The sequence below is a fragment of the Salvelinus namaycush genome, chromosome 30, assembly GCF_016432855.1.
Source record: "Salvelinus namaycush isolate Seneca chromosome 30, SaNama_1.0, whole genome shotgun sequence".
Classification (NCBI taxonomy): Eukaryota; Metazoa; Chordata; class Actinopteri; order Salmoniformes; family Salmonidae; genus Salvelinus; species Salvelinus namaycush.
This window is the reverse complement of record NC_052336.1, coordinates 19981693-20000747: the sequence shown is the minus strand read 5'-3', so window position 1 is coordinate 20000747 and position 19055 is coordinate 19981693. Positions and strand designations below refer to the sequence as shown.

Below are 19055 nucleotides of genomic sequence, written 5' to 3'. Positions count from 1 at the left end.
TGAAATAAATTCCTTAGGCACTAATCTATGGATTTCACATGAATGGGAATACAGATATGCCTCAGGATCTCGTCACGGTATCTCTGTGCATTCAAATTGCCATCAATAAAATGCAATTGTGTTTGTTGTTAGTAGCTTATACCTGCCCATATCATACCTGCTTCCATGGGGCACTCTGTTCACAACGTTGACATCAGCAAAATGTCTGCCATCTGCCTGGTACAGTTGAAACCGGGATTCAGCCGTGAAGCGTGCCATTGGCCATCGAATGAGCATTTGTACACTGAAGTCGGTTATGCCTCCGAACTGCAGTCAGGTCAAGACCCTGGTGAGGACGACGGGATGAGCTTCTCTGCGACGGTTTCTGACAGTTTGTGCAGAAATTCTTTGGTTGTGCAAACCCACAGTTTCATCAGCTGTCCGGGTGGCTGGTCTCAGACGATCCCGCAGGTGAAGAAGCCAGATGTGGAGGTCCTAGACTGGCATGGTTACATGTGGTCTGCGGTTGTGAGGCCGGTTGGATGTACTGCCAAATTCTCTAAAACGACGTTGGAAGCTGCTTATAGTAGAGAAATTAACATTCTATTCCCTGGAAACAGCTCTGGTGGACATTCTTGCAGTCAACATGCAAATTGCATGCTCCCTCAACTTGAGACATCTGTGGCATTGTGTTAGAGTGGCCTTTTATTGTCCCCAGCACAAGGTGCACCTGTGTAATGATCATGCTGATCATTCCGCTTCTTGATATGCCACACCTGTCGGGTGGTTAGATTATCTTGGCAAAGGATAAATGCTCACTAACAGTGACATAAACACATTTGTGCACAAAATTTGAGAGATATAAGCTTTTTGTGTGTATAGAACATTTATGGGATCTTTTATTTCAGCTCATGAAACATGGGACCAACACTTTACATGTTTCTTTTTATACTTTTGTTCAGTGTATAATGGTGGAAGGACTATAAGGACTCTCAATGTTACAATAGCTTTACAGAAAGTGAAACGCTATCCTTTGACTGGAGGTGTGGTCTAGACTAGACAAGCACATTCCTCCTCATCGACATGTTGTGATTCCAGTGGCTCTTGTCTGTCTGTCTGGAGCCTATGTCCACTCAGTGAAATTAAAGCCAGGCCTGGAGTGAGATTAGCCCTTGAGATGAGTGGTGGCGGGGGGCATGCAATCACAACTAAGAGTATGCTAAATGAACTGCTTCCATCAGAGGCTCAACGTTTGATGTTGCTCCACTCCTCTTGAAGCTCTAAAGCGGTCTTCAGCATTCTGGCAGTGACAGACTCTGGTAATGTGTTTTGATGTTGAAGGGTGACCTCAGTTTACTGCTGGGGGGTAGCAAGGCCAAGGCAACTGGAAATGGGTCTCTTTCCAAAGGATGGTGTGACATCAACTACAGGAATGAGCTGTGGAGTAAAACACCCCCCCCCCCCCCCCCCACCCCCACCCCCTCTCTCCTGTGTCACTGTCTCTGACCTCTAACCGCTCACCACAACCAGGAAGTTCGGAGGTTTCAACTTCTACTCCTGGTCCCCTCCCACGCTCTGATCTCACATCAGACTGTGTAAATAGGGAGATTGAGTAGCTTGTTTCTGATTGGTCTAAAAGCAACTCTCTGACCTCTAGCATTAGTCAGGGTCGTGTCACGATTTCGATGGATCACCTCCAAGGGAGCCTGTCTATTCTACAGTTAGTGACCTTGGCACTTTTCAAGGCCTGGCTCAGTGATTAGCCTGGACTAGTTTGTACATGTTGTGTTTTCCCTCCCGTCTGGCATTGTGTACACAGTGTGGCTGGATTGATTTCTGTCTCGCTCTGCGAAGGTCCTTGAGAGGGATGTGTTGTACAGGGTGGTGGTGTGTGCGTTTTAAACACTGAGGCATGGTTGTCTCCTCTCATTAACACGTTTCACAACAGCACAGCACATACAAGCCGGGAAAGACCAGGAGGAATCATGAATAATAAGTCACAGCAGCTCTGTTTTTCACAGATATGCCTGAAATTTAGAACACTTGCTTCTCTGAACTCAACGCCACTTTAGTTTAATTGCTTATAATTGATGAGTACAGGAAACACAAGATGGACTTCAATGGTCAGTGTGTTAAAGCATTTTGGACGTATAAAGTAATGATATATATATATATATATATCTCCATTGATTCTTGAAGTATTGATTCTTGAAGTATATAACTTGTAAATGTCTCATGAGCTGAGTTCAACTGTCATACCTCATCAGACTCCAAAATATCAGCTTGTTTTTACTAATTTTGTAAACAATATAAATGTAGGCAAACACTGAATAGCCTCAAAACATTGTTAAAACTATCATTTTGATGTCATGGATGGTCTGTACTTGCATCCATAGCTCTATGAATTTGAGTGGTTACATTACTCGAGGCCCGTCCCTTAGCTTTTTACAAAAAACGAGGCGGGGTGTTCAATGTTCCAAGGCTGATGTTTGACATGTCGCAAGGAAGGCCTCTATTGAGATGCTGTTGTATTGTGATACTCATATCTGGCTGTGGGTCTCTCCTTCATTTACAGTCCAGTTTGAAGGGGCGGAGAAGTCCAGAATGTCGCCCCCCAAGGAGGCTAGAGGAGGGCGTCCGCCACCCCGCATCCACTCCAGTTGCTGTCTGGTCAACACCAAGATGAGCTCTCTGGACCACTGCAGTGCTGCTCTGGGGGAACGCATTGACCCCTCCTTGTCCCTGGAGAGCCAATTGTAAGTCACCCTCCCCTACTGTCTTTCTATCCACAGAATTATAATGACTAGTAATTCTATTCCTGTGATTCTTTCTAGGGATTTGGTATTTATGTGTTGGTGCTTCTGAGGTAGAGCTGTGTGGAGATAATTGATTATCTATTGACGTTAGATAACAGACACTTTCTCCATTTGAAGCTCTGTTTTATCCTCCCTCTTCTCTCCGCCCTGTAGCTGGTACCATGGAGCGATCAGCAGGACGGATGCGGAGTCTCTGCTGAGGCTGTGTAAGGAGGCCAGCTACCTGGTGAGGAACAGTGAGACCAGCAAGAATGACTTCTCCCTCTCACTCAAGTAAGACCCTTCCCATACATACTGTCCACTACACACAAATAAGCAGTGCACAGTTGATGACACACCACCCTCTCACACACTGGAGAATATACAGCACCCAGTACCTGCAGTGCCTTCTGACTTATTCCACATTTTGTTGTTACAGCCTGAATTCAACATTTGTTGTATAGATTTAATCCATTTAGATTTAATCCACATAATACCCCATATTAACAGTGAAAACATGCTTTAAAAAGGTTTGCAAACTTATTGAAAATTAAATACAGAACTATCTCATTTACAGAAGTATTCATACCCCTGTGCTGACACTGCAAATTGAGCTCAGGTGCATCCAATTTCCTTTGATCATCCTTGAGCTGTCACTACAACTTGATTGGAGTCCACCTGTGGCCAATTCAATGGTTTGGACATAATTTAGAAGGAAACACACCTGTCTATATAAGGTCCCACAGTTGACAGTGCATGTCAGAGCTGTCCGTAGATCGCCGTGATCGAATTGTGATGAGGCATACACTACCGTTCAAAAGTTTGGGGTCACTTAGAAATGTCCTTGTTTTTCTCAACTGGCAGCTTCATTAAATAGCACCCGCAAAACACCAGTCTCAACGTCAACAGTGAAGAGACGACTCCGGGATGCTGGCCTTCTAGGCAGCATTCCTCTGTTCAGTGTCTGTTCTTTTGCCCATCTTAATCTTTTATTTTTATTGGCCAGTCTGAGATATGGCTTTTTCTTTGCAACTCTGCCTAGAAGGCCAGCATCCCGGAGTCGCCTCTTCACTGTTGACGTTGAGACTGGTGTTTTGCGGGTACTATTTAATGAAGCTGCCAGTTGAGGACTTGTGAGGCGTCTGTTTCTCAAACTAGACACACTAATGTACTTGTCCTCTTGCTCAGTTGTGCACCGGGGCCTCCCACTCCTCTTTCCAATTCTGGTTAGAGTCAGTTTGCGCTGTTCTGTGAAGGAAGTAGTACACAGTGTTGTACGAGTACTTCAGTTTCTTTGCAATTTTTCGCATGGAATAGCCTTCATTTCTCAGAACAAGAATAGACTGATGAGTTTCAGAAGAAAGTTCTTTGTTTCTGGCCATTTTGAGCCTGTAATCAAACCCACAAATGCTGACGCTTAGGCCTGAATGCAAAGCACTATGTCTGGAGAAAACCAGGCACAGCACATCACCTGTCTAACCTCATCCCTACTGTGAAGCATGGTGGTGGCAGCATCATGCTATGTGGATGCGATTCAGCGGCAGAGACTGGGAGACTGGTAATGATAGAGGGAACAATGAATGGAGCCAAATACAGTAAAATCCTTGATGAGAACCTGCTTCAGAGTGCAAATGACCTTAGACTGGGGCAAAGAGTGAAGTTCCAACAGGACAATGACCCCAAGCATACAGCCAAAGCAACGCTGGAATGGCTTCAGAACAAGAATGTAAAAGTCCTTGAGTGACCCAGCCAAAGCCCAGACTTGAATCCCATTGAAAATATGTGGAAAGATGGAAGGTGCTTCTACAAAGTATTGACTTTATGTAAATTTGTTATTTAATTTTCAATACATTTGCAAACATTTCATTTTTTTTTTTTTTTTTTGACTTTGTCATTATGGGTTACTGTGTGTAGATGGGTGAGAAAAAAATCTACTTAATCCATTTTGAATTTAGGAGGTAACACGACAAAATGTGGAATAAGTCAAGGGGCATGAATACTTTCTGAAGGCACTATATACAATTTTACACACACTTCACTGAGGGTGTTCACGGGTTATCATAGAGTAGAGTTCTATAGATAGAGTACCAGTTCAACACACAGTACAGCACCATTATTCTGCCTCCAGGAGTCTTCCTCACTTCCTACCTACCTGCTGACTGTCTCTTCAGTATGGTTATGCACATCACCTTTAAGAACCCTGTCCTTCCTACATGATGCACTCCCCTTCCTCCCCTCCCACCTCCACCAGGTTACCTCTCTGGTGCTCTGATTCGCTGACTTGCCCAGAATTGAATTCATAATGCCCCCATGGCTGACCTCTGCCCCCTGACTGTGACCTGTCTCCTGGCCAGCGGAGAGTCCAGGTGACAGGCCCTGATTGGTTTAGTCTGGTCGAACATTTGGTTGGAGGGTAGTTTAAAGGGTCTCGCTGCACAGCTGGCACTCACCTCCGCAAGACAGTCACATGCCATCGACTCAGAGGCTCTGAGGGCTCACACCACCGCAGGGAGCCAGCCAACTGATGAGTGTCAGCGGGCTGCCATTTCATCAGGACACAGCAATACCTGGCTGAGAAAACCATTTCACCACAGGGGCAGAGAAAGTGCATCTGATATGGGCTGCAGAGAGGATAACTGCTTGAGTTATGGCCATGGAAGACAGTTCTACAGTATTATTGTCACCTTTCTTCAGATACAAACTGACATTTGTGCTCTCTTGTTGTAGGCTTTTTTTTGTTGCTTATTCACAATAAAGCACACATCTGTTGATAAAGTCAATGATAGATTAGATACATTGCAGCAGGGGGGGAAACCGTTGCTGGTTCTGAGGACGCTCCTCATCAGTCGGCTTTAGGCTCATCTCTGCTGGCAGGAGGAGATGATGCTGTCCAGAGCTGCTCCACTGCCCCTCACACTGACTGACTGCTCATTTCATTACCAGAGCTCTGGGACTCTGCTCTGGCCTGCCTGGGGGGACACACAGGGAATTAGACTGGTGGGCTTGATTGGACAGACAGTGCTGGGCCATTGGCTGGACTGTCTGGTGCAGTAGGCTGGTAGGCCTTATTGGACAGACAGGGCTGGGGTTGTTTGGGGAAACTTTATTTAACTAGGCAAGTCAGTTAAGAACAAATTCTTATTTACAATGACGGCCAAACCCGGATGATGCTGGGCCAAATGTGCACCGCCCTATGAGACTCCCAATCACAGCCGGATATGATACAGTCCAGATTCGAACCAGGGACTGTAGTGATGCCTCTTGCACTGAGATGCAGTGCCTTAGACTGCTGCGCCACTTGGGAGGCCACTATGACACGTCCCATGCTGTGTCTGAGGGGGTGGAGGAGAGCAGTGTTGATCTCCAGTAGGAGCTGTCCTTCTCAGTCAGAGCCCACGCACTGTGACCTTTCAGCCAGCAGCACTGAACCTCTGACCCTGTCAGTCCGGCTGCCTCCATGGCCAGTCACAGTGGAAGAAAGTCATATTGACTCTGAGTTCAAAGTTCAAACACATGGACTTCTGAGTGTGTCTTGGACCACCAATGTCCACCAATAATGGGACTAATTGTGTCAGTTCCAGAAAGGAGTGATGGAATTAATTGGTCTTTGTGCTTGTGAACCATAAATCATAGTTGTGTAAAAGGGTGTTTACAACACTCTCTTTGTTGGACCTCCTGCACATGTCAGTGGAGATGTCATCCACCCAGGGCAGAGGGCAAAGGCAGGAAGGCAGATATTTCTAAACAGCTCTCTGGTGTGTGTGGTGGATCATGTGCCTGTGTCCTGCCAGCGTGACTGTGTTTGTTGTGCAGTACTGGTAGGAAGCAGAGGAGGCTGTAGGGTCATTCAGATCAACCCAGTAAACAATCAGCGGGTTGATTCATGGAGCCGGCAGTGGGGAGGGGGTGACACAGAGGGTGACACAGAGTTCAGTCTGCTCATGTTGGAGCCTCCTGCTTCCTAGAAACCTCTGTGGCAGAGGCTTGAGACCCAATGTGTAGGCCAGATATGTTGGCAGATGCTGAAACCTCTGTGGCAGAGGCTAGAGACCCTGTGTTTAGATACTCCATGTCTGGAGCTGCTGAAATATTCATGAGGCCAAATCGGCGGCACGTTTGGGCTTTGCATCATTGATGAAGGCCCAGACTTTCACTAACCGTGAGTCTCCAGAGCCTTTTGACAGGGATACAGGGTACCTTGTCTTTGTCTCTCCTCCCTCTCTCTGAAGATGAGTGCTCTTTTAGGTGCATAAAACACATTTAGCCTTTCACTGGTCTCTGAGTGGCGTAGCTCTCCCTCCTCCCCCTAGGGAGGGGTTTTACACAGCCGCTTTTACGGGCTGACTGAGGTAGAAAATAAACCGTTGAAAGAGGAAAACAAAGATTTATGCAACAAAATGTGTTGATGCTATAACACATGGGTAACTAGAAAGCCTTGGAGTTGTAGAAAGAACAACTAAAGCTCTCAGCGTTGGCAGTTGAACTCATGTCAGGAGAGGCAAACGTGTCTCAGAAAAGTGTCCTCTCTTTGTCTTTCTTGTGAGAGACACAGGGCTCTCCCAGTGAGGGCTCTTCTAGTTTGTTAAGGAGTGTGTGGTGCAGTTCAGTTCAGTGCACAGTTCAATGCATTTTATTAATGCATGTTTTCTTCTTGGATATTACCACAACTGGAATGGTTCCCAAATGAAACACAACAACAACACAGCTTTGTGTTTCTTACGGTCTAGTTGACCTATAATGAGCAGCACCAACCACATTCTTGTTTGTAAAGTCCCTCTAAACCACGAGGAACAGGTGTGGTCATGTCCTGATCATGTTAGTGATCCTTCCAGTCAGACACGCTCTGTTTGTGGCTGCCGCAGTACGTATTAAACCGGAATAATGGCTATTCAGGACATTTCCTGTCCCACAATGCTTCTTAAGGTCAAGGCTTTCTTTCTGGATCATTATCTTCTGTTGGGTGAGTTTAGCTTCTCTAATGCCATGGATTTATTGTGTTGAAGCATCATTCATGGTGCAGTCTAATATATGTAGAGAAGTAGAGATAAACGATGACGGCTGTCAGCCTATTTCTCTGCTGTGAGGATGAGCAGGTTCAAGTGAAAGTCATAGGCCCCGGTGAACAGGACACCAGACCTCCAGAGTGAAATGAATCCCGATTAGACAATAAAAAAGTGCACAACTAAATAGGATGCGATAACAAACACAAAAGGCCCAGTCTTGTCAAAAATAGCCCTACATTTCTGTTATCAGACAGCAGTGAGTAGTGGTCTGTTGCGCCGTTGTCTCTGAGTCTCCACGGAGCTGAAACGCGATAAGCGTAGCTAAACGCTGACGAGGAAGGAAATCTTAGGGGGATTTCTAAAATGTTCCTATTGATGTGTTTAGCTTTTTAAGTGGTGTGCTCGTGTAACCCAAGGCCTGTCTCCTCAAGCTGTTGATGAATCAAACACACTTTACCTTCAGAGTGGCCTCTCCTCTCCTGGACCAGCTTAAGAAGCAGCAACACAGTGACTACATCCCAAATAGGCACCCCAATTCCCTATATAGTGCACTACTTTTGGCCTAAGCCCTAAATAGGGAACAGGGTGTAATATTGGGATGTAGGCGGTGAACAGGCTGTGTGACTAGAGATATCTGTCCTCATCTACTCCAACCAATAAACTTTGATTTGATGAACATCCTAGTAATGACAGAGACGTATTCAACTGGAGGAGCTGGCTGGCTGATCAGGCTCAGTGATGGAGGAGGCTGAAGCTGGCTGTATTTACTTCACTATTATAGCAGCAGAGAAACCCTGCAGTCCTCTCCCTCAGCTCTCTTATAAAACGATCATCCACCTCTCCTCACGCTAGATGCTCTCAATCTCCCTCGTTTCTTTTACGGTCTCTGTCTCCCCCTCTCCGACTCCTCTCTCCTTCTATCTCCCCCTCTCTAACCATACTTTTAGTGCAGCAACTATACATGTCAAGGCTGTGACTTGCCAGTCTTACAGCAGCAGTGTGTTAGAGACAACATGAGAGAATTATTTTTGACTGTCCTTCATCTGCATTGGTCCTTACTAGTTTCACCGTGTCACACTAGGGTTTTATTTCTTGGTTCATGAACTGATGAAAGATTTCACTTACAATAAGTATTTTCCTCTGATGTTTTGAGAAATGTCATTTTTAATGTTTATTGTCCCTTAATTGAACCTGTTAAGTTTCTCCTTGATCCTAATGTTGGTGTTCTCTCCATGGCTTTGCTTCTGTTGGTGTCTTGGTGAGATAATATGGCTTCAGGCTTTTCAAATGCAATTATAAGATGCCCAGCAATTTGTGCTTTCTGCTGATAATGGACACACACACACACACGCACACACACACACACACACACACACACACACACACACACACACACACACACACACACACACACACACACACACACACACACACAGACAGACAGAATGGCTTAGAAAACATATTTCCATCTTTGAATGCCATTCCCCGCTTATGGGAACAGGAAGTCATTGCAGTCCATCACTGTCTGGCTGTTATTCCAGTTTTATTTCTGTTGACAGGAGAGGTGACACCTGCTCTGCTACATATTGTGTATATATATACTTTTTCTAACTGTGTAAGTCCTCCGGGTGAGCTGATTCTGCAGTATCTTGGGCATTGCACAATGCAAACAGAAGAGAAAACATTCTCTGGGACCATGAGTCAATGTGTGCTCAGTGCTTGACACTAACCTGATGCTGTGTGTTTGGCTACTTGTCGCAAAAAAGGTTTCTGATAAATGGTCTACTGAGGACTTTTCCTCTAGCCCTTCTCCCCCTCTACCTCGCTCTCTCTCTTTCACCCCTCTCCCCCTCTTCCTCACTATCTCCCTCTTCCTCTCTCTCTCTTTCTCCCCCTCTACCTCACCATGTCCCCCTTCCTCTCTCTCTCTCTCTTCTATCTCTCTATCTCTTCTCTCTCTCTCTCTCTCTCTCTTCTATCTCTCTATCTCTTCTCTCTCTCTCTCTCTCTCTCTCCCCCCCTCTCTATCTCTTCTCTCTCTCTCTCCTTCCTCTCCCTCTCCTTGTATGTGATAAAAGGCCCGTGTCACTGCCATCCTCCCTGCAGCTTCTGTCCACTGCAGCATAATGTTTTTTATACAGCCACATTTCTCATTAAGACAAGGCTCCAGAGCAGGAGATTACTTAAGAGCTGTAAAGCACACAGATCCAAGGCTCCGGCTCAGCCCTAGAAATACTGTAGGGAGCACAGCCTCGGGAGCTTTTCATTTGCTCTGCATTTATTAACTGGTGTAGCCTAAGTGATTCTTCCTGGCTGCTCATTAGACTAGTAGCACTCTCTACTTACAGTATATAGGAGTGTGTACAGTATGTGACTTGGGTTCTAAACCCAATTGTACTGCATCACCTGGGAATGATCTGTCACTGTACCGCTGGGAGATAAAGCACTCAATGTTTCGAGCTGATATTGTTTTCTCTCTCCCTCTAGGAGCAGCCAGGGCTTCATGCACATGAAGCTGTCGAGGACGAAGGAGAACAAGTACATCCTGGGTCAGAACAGCTGTCCCTTCGACAGTGTCCCAGAGATCATCCACTTCTACTCCAGCCGCAAGCTGCCCATCAAGGGGGCCGAGCACATGTCCCTGCTCTACCCCGTGGCCATCAGGACACTATAGTGACACGTCCTATAGTGACACAGGGGTCAGATGCCCTCTTCTGCCACCTCCCCTGGGAAACCCTGTCGCTCTGCCTATTTCCTTCTGTTTGATTGGTCTGAAGGACAGAGTTCAAGTTGGTGGAGGAGGCAGGGATGATGAGGATAATGCAGCTCACCGGTCATCACCTACCTGATCCCAGACCTGCTATTAACTTTTTGTTTGTATTTTCTACAACATTATCATTGCGTCATTGACTGAAACATCATCTGCTGACAAGCATTGTTTCACTGATCCCACAGCTGCTTCCTCAACAGTACCACTCTGTACCAATCTCCTCCACACAAGACCTGTTCATATTGGATTTGGCTCCATGTTATGCTGAAAGTGTAATGTATGTTTAGTGAGGGGAACCTAAAGATTGTAATGTCCTTATAAAGGAAGCAGGAAAGGCACATTCATGTATTGGAGTTGGGTTATATATGGGCACTGGCTGGCAAACTCAATAAACATGCCCTGTGTGAATACTTTCCTCATCAGTGCAACAACAGTTTAGTGTTTAAGTGCTGTACGGTCTACAGACTGACGTCTCTGTCTATTCCCGGGACTGTATTTCTGATATCCATCACCACGGGTGTCCCATTGGTAGGACAGTGTAAGTACAGCTCTGGTTTGACAGTCAGCAGACTGATAGATGGATCACTATGTTACACAGCAGTAGCACCATTGGCTAAATGAGCCAGAGATGGGCAACTAGTCTCAAAATGGGCCAAATTACCTTCCCAATCCCCCATCGTAGAATATCTTTGCATGGGTAGAATGGAATATGCCTGCATTGTCTACCTCAGAAAATCAATTTCATTCGTGAATCTGCAGATCAATAGGTACAATGGGATTGTAGATATTGATACAACCCCCACCATGCAACTCTGATTCCCAACAAATTGCATCTATGGTTTAAGAATATGTTTTTGCATAAACCAGTCACATGTTTTTGGTTCTTTTTTTTTTAAACTACATTTTACAGATCAGCATTTGTATGTATTGTCACTATGAAATTGTGTGATGTCAGTAACAAATGTTTGGTTAATGCCTTATAATGCATGGGTTGAATCAGTCGGATTAGATCCGCTGATTTCTAGAGTTCTGCTTCTTTCAACGATTGTTCTGTGACTGTAATTTATTCTGGGGTAATTCTTCTTATTACAGATGTGTTACTCTTCTACTCTGTGAAGGCCTGCCTCGTGGCATCCGGCCCTCACTATTCTCTGCCATGTGATCGTGTTTGGCCAGAGCTTGCATACCCCGGGCCTGGTCTCATATACTGTGGTGCTTCGCTTTGTGTTTTAGTCAGTTCTGCTTCATGTGTCCAACTGCCTCTGTGGCCTGACTCTGGTGGCCTGACTGAGACACTGATGAGTAATGGTGTCTCGTGACCAATGGGATTGTCAAGCCTCACATAAAGACTGTAGAAGCCACATGGACCAATCTGAGGACTCAATTTTCCTAAATGAACTCTGACCTCCAGTCTGTCATAACCCCTCTATTTGTTCGAATTATTTAATACACACATCTCAAAATTGGTTTCTTATTCAGTTTACTCTTGATTTCCTCCATTGTCTCTGTGTTCTATCCTCTCTACCCACACAACCCTGTCTTATTCAGGTACAGACCTTGAGGTTAGAGACAGTGCTTGAAGCCTCTCTTTGTTCTTGGAGTTCTCCCCTGAACTAGAGGGACTGACGTGTCCTTTAATCTTATTGTTAATAAGGAGAGTGCTGAAGCATGCTATGCAATCCCATAGCCAGTAGGTGGCCTCATTGCAGATGTGGAAATCTAAGGCTGTTTTCCAATTGGCATTTCCAAAGAATTAAGAGAATTATACAAGCATTTGCTGGAGGTGAATTGATTCTGTAGGTAAGTTAAAGGAACAAGTAAAGTAGGGTTGCATACAGCAGCAGTGGTTCCCAACCTTTTTCAGATAATGAACCAGCAACTGAATTTTGCTCTGCCCGGAGTACCCCTGAAGTACTATACCCCCCCATGTGCATTTTACCAGAGACCTATGGTCTCATGAGTCTTCTAAAGTACCCCCTGTGGATAGGCCAAGTACCCCTAGGGATCCTAGTACCCATGGTTGGGAACCACTGGCATACAGTATATGACTCTTCATGACAGGTTTAGGAATTTGTCTGTCAGTGTCAAGATTAGACTATCCCACACCTTCATGATGTAACTGATGTTGCCAGAGAGGGCCATTGTATGTAATGGAGGGAAATTGTGCTCATATATATATATATATATATATATATATATATATATATATATATATATATATATATATATCCTACATGATTATGTATATATATACTACCAGTCAAAAGTTTGGACACACCTACTCATTCAAGTGTTTTTCTTTATTGTAGAATAATAGTGAAGATATCAAAACTATGAAATAACACATATGGAATCATGTAGGAACCAAAAAAGTGTCAAACAAATCAAAATAGATTTTAGATTCTTCAAAGTAGCCACCCTTTGCCTTGATGACAGCTTTGCACACTCTTGGCATTCTCTCAACTAGCTTCATGAGGAATGCTTTTCCAACAGCCTTGAAGGAGTTCCCACATATGCTGAGCATTTGTTGGCTGCTTTTCCTTCACTCTGCGGTCCAACTCATCCCAAACCATCTTAATTGGGTTGAGGTCGGGTGATTCGGCACTCCATCACTCTTGTTCTTGGTCAAATAGCCCTTACACAGCCTGGAGATGGGTCATTGTTCTATTGAAAAACAAATGATCGTCCCACTAAGCACAAACCAGATGGAATGGCATATCGCTGCAGAATGCTGTGGTAGACATGCTGGTTGTGTGCCTTGAATTCTAAATAAATCACTGACAGGGTCACCAGCAAAGCATCCCCACACCAAAACACATCCTCCATACTTCACAGTGGGAATCCACACATGCAGATATCATCCGTTCACCTACTCTGCGTCTCACAAAGACACGGCGGATGGAACCAAAAATCTCAAATTTAGACAGATTTCCACCGGTCTAATATCCATTGCTTGTGTTTCTTTGCCCAAGCAAGTCTCTTCTTCTTATTGGTGTCCTTTAGTAGTGGTTTCTTTGCAGAAATTCGACCATGAAGGCCTGATTCACAAAGTCGCTTCTGAACAGTTGATGTTGAGATGTGTCTGTTACTTGAACTCTGTGAAGCTTTTATTTGGTCTACAATCTGAGGTGCAGTTACCTCTGCTGCAGAGGATAACTTCATTAGAGGTAACTCTGGATCTTCCTTTCCTGTGGCGGTCCTCATGAGAGCCTGTTTCATCATAGCGCTTGATGGTTTTTGAGACTGCACTTGAAGAAACGTGTAAAGTTCTTGACCTTCATGTCTTGAAGTAATGATGGACTTTCATTTCTCTTTGCTTATTTGAGCTGTTCTTGCCATAATATGGACTTGGGCTTTTACCAAATAAGGCTATCTTCTGTATACCACCTCTACCTTGTCACAACACAACTGATTGGCTCAAATGCATTAAGAAGGAAATACATTCCACAAATACAATTTTAACAAGGCACACCTGTTAATTGAGATGTATTCCAGGTGACTACCTCATGAAGCTGGATGAGAGAATGCCAAGAGTGTGCAAAGCTGTCATCAAGGCAAAGGGTGGCTACTTTGAAGAATCTCAAATATAAAATATATGTATTTTTTGGGTTAGTACATGATTCCAAATGTTTTATTTCATAGTTTTGATGTTTTTCACTATTATTCTACAATGTAGAAAATAGTCAAAATAAAGAAAAACCCTTGAATGAGTAGGTGTGTCCAAACTTTTGACTGGTACTATATATATATATGTGTGTGTGTGTGTGTGTGTGTGTGTGTATAAATATATGTGTGTGTACATATGTACGGTGCATTCTGAAAGTATTCAGACCCCTTCCCTTGTTTGTTTCAGCCTTATTTTAAAATGTATTAAATATTTTTTTACACATCAATCTACACACAATACCCCATAATGACAAAGCGAAAACAGTTTTATTTATAATTTAAAAAATGATACCTCATTTACATAAGTATTCAGACCCTTTTGCTATGAGACTCAAAATTGAGCTCAGGTGCATTCTGTTTCCATTGATTATTCTTGAGATGTTTCTACAACTTCACCTGTGGTAAATTCAATTGATTGGACATGATTTGGAAAGGCACACACCTGTCTATATAAGGTCCAACAGTTGTTAGTGCATGTCAGAGAAAGAAACAAGCCATGAGGACTAAAGAATTGTCTGTAGAGCTCCGAAGAAGGGATTGTGTTGAGGCACAGATCTGGGGAAGGGTACCAAACAATGTATGCAGCATTGAAGGTCCCCAAGAACCTGATGGTCACTCTGACAGAGCTCCAGAGTTCCTCTGTGTAGATGGGAGAACAAGTCTCTGAATGTCCTCGAACATCTCTGGAGAAACCTGAAAATAGCTGTGCAGTGACACTCCCCATCCAACTTGACAGGGCTTGAGAGGATCTGCAGAGAAGAATGGGAGAAACTCCCAAAATACCGGTGTGCCAAGCTTGTAGCGTCATACACAAGAAGACTCGAGGCTGTAATTGCTGCCAAAGGTGTTTCAACAAAGTACTGAGTAAAGGGTCTGAATATTTATGTAACTGTGATATGTTTTATATATATATACATTTGCAAAAATGTCAACTTGTTTTTGCTTTGTCATTATGGGGTATGGTGTGTAGATTGATGGGCGGGATGTAATCCAGTTTAGAATAAGGCTGTAACGTAACAAAATGTGGGAAAAGTCGAGGGGTCTAAATACTTTCCGAATGCACTATATGTCTTAAGAATGTTCCTGTGTGGTAGAGATGAAACATAAAGAAGAGGAGGATCTTTATTCAGTGTTGCTGACAGATGCATGCTACTGTAGGCAAGGTCCCACGTACGTTGTCCACTGCCCAGAGGAAGACCCCTCACCTGGCTAGAAGGAGGGAGGAAGGGAGGGGACTCTGGAAGGCAAAGAAGGGGCTTTGTCTCAATCAGCAGACTCACTCTTCACTTTGTTATGTCTCTGTGGGAACCTGAAATAGTCCTCTCACCCTCAGAGAAGTGTTGTGTTGTGTGTGCGCATTGCCATCAGCCATTGACGTACTCTGTTCTCTCTAGCCACTCTGAGGTCAAGTGGTTTTAGTGCTTTTGTGTACATCTTCTTCCCATGTATGTATGCACTACTATAACATATCTGTACAGTCCCTCATCGCCAAATTTATATACTGAATGTATTGTATGGGGACATAGAGGCATCAAGTTTCAACCTAAATAAAGTAGAGTTTATGAGTCCAAACCCTCTGTCTGTTGGCTCTTTCTTGATGCTGCAACAAACATGTTACAAAAAAATGATAATCCAAAAGATGTTTGGTAAATAACTCCATACCGTTGTGATTACCAGTTACCATGGTAAGGGTCTATTCAATGGTAAGTGCCATAGAGCTACTCTCTGTTGGTTGATTCAAAGACGGGGTATTGCAAGAATAGTAAAAGAGGATAAAGGCACTGACGTCAACCTAGTAATGAATGGTCAACTGCTCCACCACACAATCTCAACCCAGTTCTCACTGCACACTGTCCGGCCATGATATTATAGTGACTTATTTAACTAACCCAAGATCTGTACAGAGGAAATGTATTAATTGCTGTATAAGCCAAACATGGTCTGAGTCGGTCTCTAGTGTCTTTCTAGAGCATACTTAATTCATGAATTAATAAACAACTACAGGAGAGCTCTGAGAGACAGAGAACAGCAGTTGAGATTACAGAGAACACACCCTGGGCTTTGATGGTGATGGTGCTAGAGAATCCTTCATTTAAACACAAGCGCACAGCGAGGCTTTAACAAGCAGACCAGACAGCCTGGGGATTCTGACCACGTGGCTTTGATGCTCTTTCTGCTCCTGAAAAGGTTAGTTAGCATGCTCCTCTGCCCAGCTCTTCTCCTGTTGCCTCCTGTTGTTAGGTGGGGCTAGATCAATGTGTAAACATCCTTTCAGAGCCTCACAATGGAGCCAAGCTGGCCTATAAAGTCTGCAGTGTTTTCTATTACATACAGCTTGTATGAAGAGACAGAGGACAGACAGATGGATGTTACCACGGACAACCAAAAGCAATAAGGATAAGGCAGGGAATGTGTGATCCACTTCCACCTCTTTTGTGAAAATGTGGAGAAATATTTTCCACACAAGGTTGACATAAACTTGCAATGAACTAGTTAGTTGATACCTGAACAGGAGTGTGTTAGTATACTCTCCTGAGAATCCACCCAAGGTGACTCAGGGTATTGCTGTTTTGTTTAGATTAACGTTTAAATCTTATTCAGACACTCTTCTCGTTCTCTACCTCACAGCATCTTCATGGCGGTCCATTCAGCTGCTCTGGAGAGATGTATCATTTCTAACCATTCTCCCACTGCTGCGATATCACCCTCTCCCAGGGATTAGACACCCACCAAGGGTTAAAACACCTGAGAGGAAATGCATCAAAGCGTCCTTTGGTGGACAGAAGAGCACCCACAGGCCTGAAAGACATGGCTTGAAAGCAGCAATGAATGCATCCATTCCACAGACGGATAGAAAAAATGGCCCTTGTCCATCACCAACTAATTTCATATTCAGCCCAGTCATGCCTGGCAGAAAGCAATCTCAGGTAAACAGACTTGATGCTAATAACACATAAACTGCATCATTTAAAAAGACAAAAAGAAAATGGGGAGACAATAAAGCAACTCTCCTCCAATTCCCTTCTGACACGTGTGAGGAGGTGACCCAAAGTGAAACCTGTTATTATTCTGCTGTCTCTGGCAGTTAGATTAACTTAGCTTTTACTCTGCTTTAAATGGTCTATTATGGCTGCAAAGAGTTTTCCACTGTGTAGTCATACAGTATAGTTAAGTAGGACTGTCCTAATCCATCCCCTGAATCTACAGGTCAATGTTGTGTTGGATAATGTGGATAGTTCTGTCTGCTGCAGAGCAAAGCCACTATACTCAGAAACACCCAGCCACCAGGCTCTATGTAATTTATTGTCCTCCTTTTTGAATTACAGCTTCTTCCAACCAACTATGTTGTCGTAACAGTGGTTTAGATGAAAGAGAGCTGGAGCAGAGTGGTGCAGAGCTTGGAGCTGCTGTACTCATGAAAGGTAATTTTCTTCTCAGGGCCATGTGAACCAGCTATGAACCTGGGTTGAGTCGCTGTGTCTGCAGTCTGCATATAGTCAGGCATTCACAGAGCAGCAGAATACATGAGAGAAGAGGAGCTATAATGACCTAAGACTCTGGGGGACAGAGGTAATGGGGAGAGAAAGGATGGGAGGAATGACTGTCCTCCCCTATTTCCCTGCATTTATTCTGTCCCTCTACTGTTTTAGTCAAACATTAGTGACTCACCCGATTAAGTGCCGTTTCCTACCCAGCCAAGACAATGCCTTCATCCACAAATAACACCCTATTTGCACCCTCATCCCCCCTAGGTCCCACACAAGCCTGTCTGCATGGACAGAAGGGAGAGAGGTCACTATACAGCCACAGGTGTATAGTGTGACTGAACAGATCTGTCTGGACAGCACCTTCTTTCACCTCCATTTTGATGTTAGGGGGCAGACGAGGAAGGCGTTTCATCGTGCCGAGTGGAGAAAATAAAGAGAAAGAATGTGTGTAACCTAAATGTAGTGCAATGACAGCAATATGTGAAGATGTGCAATGTGATTACATATCCCCATCTGAATCAGATAAATGAGTCTCCATGGCAACTTCCCTGGATGTTGTGACAGTATATTGTTGGAGGTTTGAGGATGTGATGCTGCAGCTTAGAGGATAGGTCTGACATGACAACGACCAGCAGAATAAACAGTTTCTGTTTAATAATCACAATTCCTCTACCATTGCTGTAATGCTTTTAACGTGATCTATCAAACAAAGAAGACCAATATATTGTCTAATAAGCCTACAGTAAGTCAATTGCTATGGTGCATCATTATTTATTTAAATTAGCTTGAAAGGCAATCAAACGTCGTATTAACCAATTGAAGACTCAACATAATTTGAAGAAGTTCTGAAGAGTCCAGTGAGAGAACTCACTTTGAAACTCTGTAGGAGATATTCACAGGGAAATTGCCTGCAGGTGTGCACAGCCTGCATATAAAATGGTAATGGGGACAGAAAGACACAAAGCACTGTTTGGGTGCTGTGCTCATGAAAGGGCCATTCACTGATTGAGCAGCCACATTCAACAAGACGCAGTTATAAAACTAAGCAGGGCAATTACTGAAGATTGAGAATGGTAGTGTGAGGGGGCACACAATTTGTCCTCTTCTTCCACAGCACCCCAATGGGAGACAATGAGACAAAGCAGCACACAAAATGGGTCTGGTTGTTTAAAGAGCAAGCCCATTTGAATATTGAGAAAAGCCATTTGCTCGTAACGACCGTGTTCAGCTCAGACACAATAACATCTGAATGGATGGTACTTAGAATGGATACAAGGTTATCCTTCTGCAGTACAATGTGTGCATAATGTCAGCTGTTAAAAGAGTAAAAGTGTAATAAATCTCATACATGTTG

General features: G+C 44.0%; 1 protein-coding gene across 2 annotated transcripts in view; it reads left to right on the top strand.

The window, feature by feature from the left end:
• The window catches only part of LOC120024952 (SH2 domain-containing adapter protein F-like), a 114597-nt gene extending 102583 nt beyond the window's left edge, over nt 1-12014 (top strand). For both annotated transcript variants that reach the window (XM_038969339.1, XM_038969340.1), the window contains 3 exons: nt 2555-2735; nt 2949-3068; nt 10265-12014. In XM_038969339.1, coding sequence (XP_038825267.1) covers nt 2555-2735; nt 2949-3068; nt 10265-10451 — 488 coding nt within the window. In that variant the 3' untranslated portion in view covers nt 10452-12014. The remainder of the gene's footprint in view (nt 1-2554; nt 2736-2948; nt 3069-10264) is intronic.
• Nucleotides 12015-19055: the final 7041 nt, after the last annotated feature.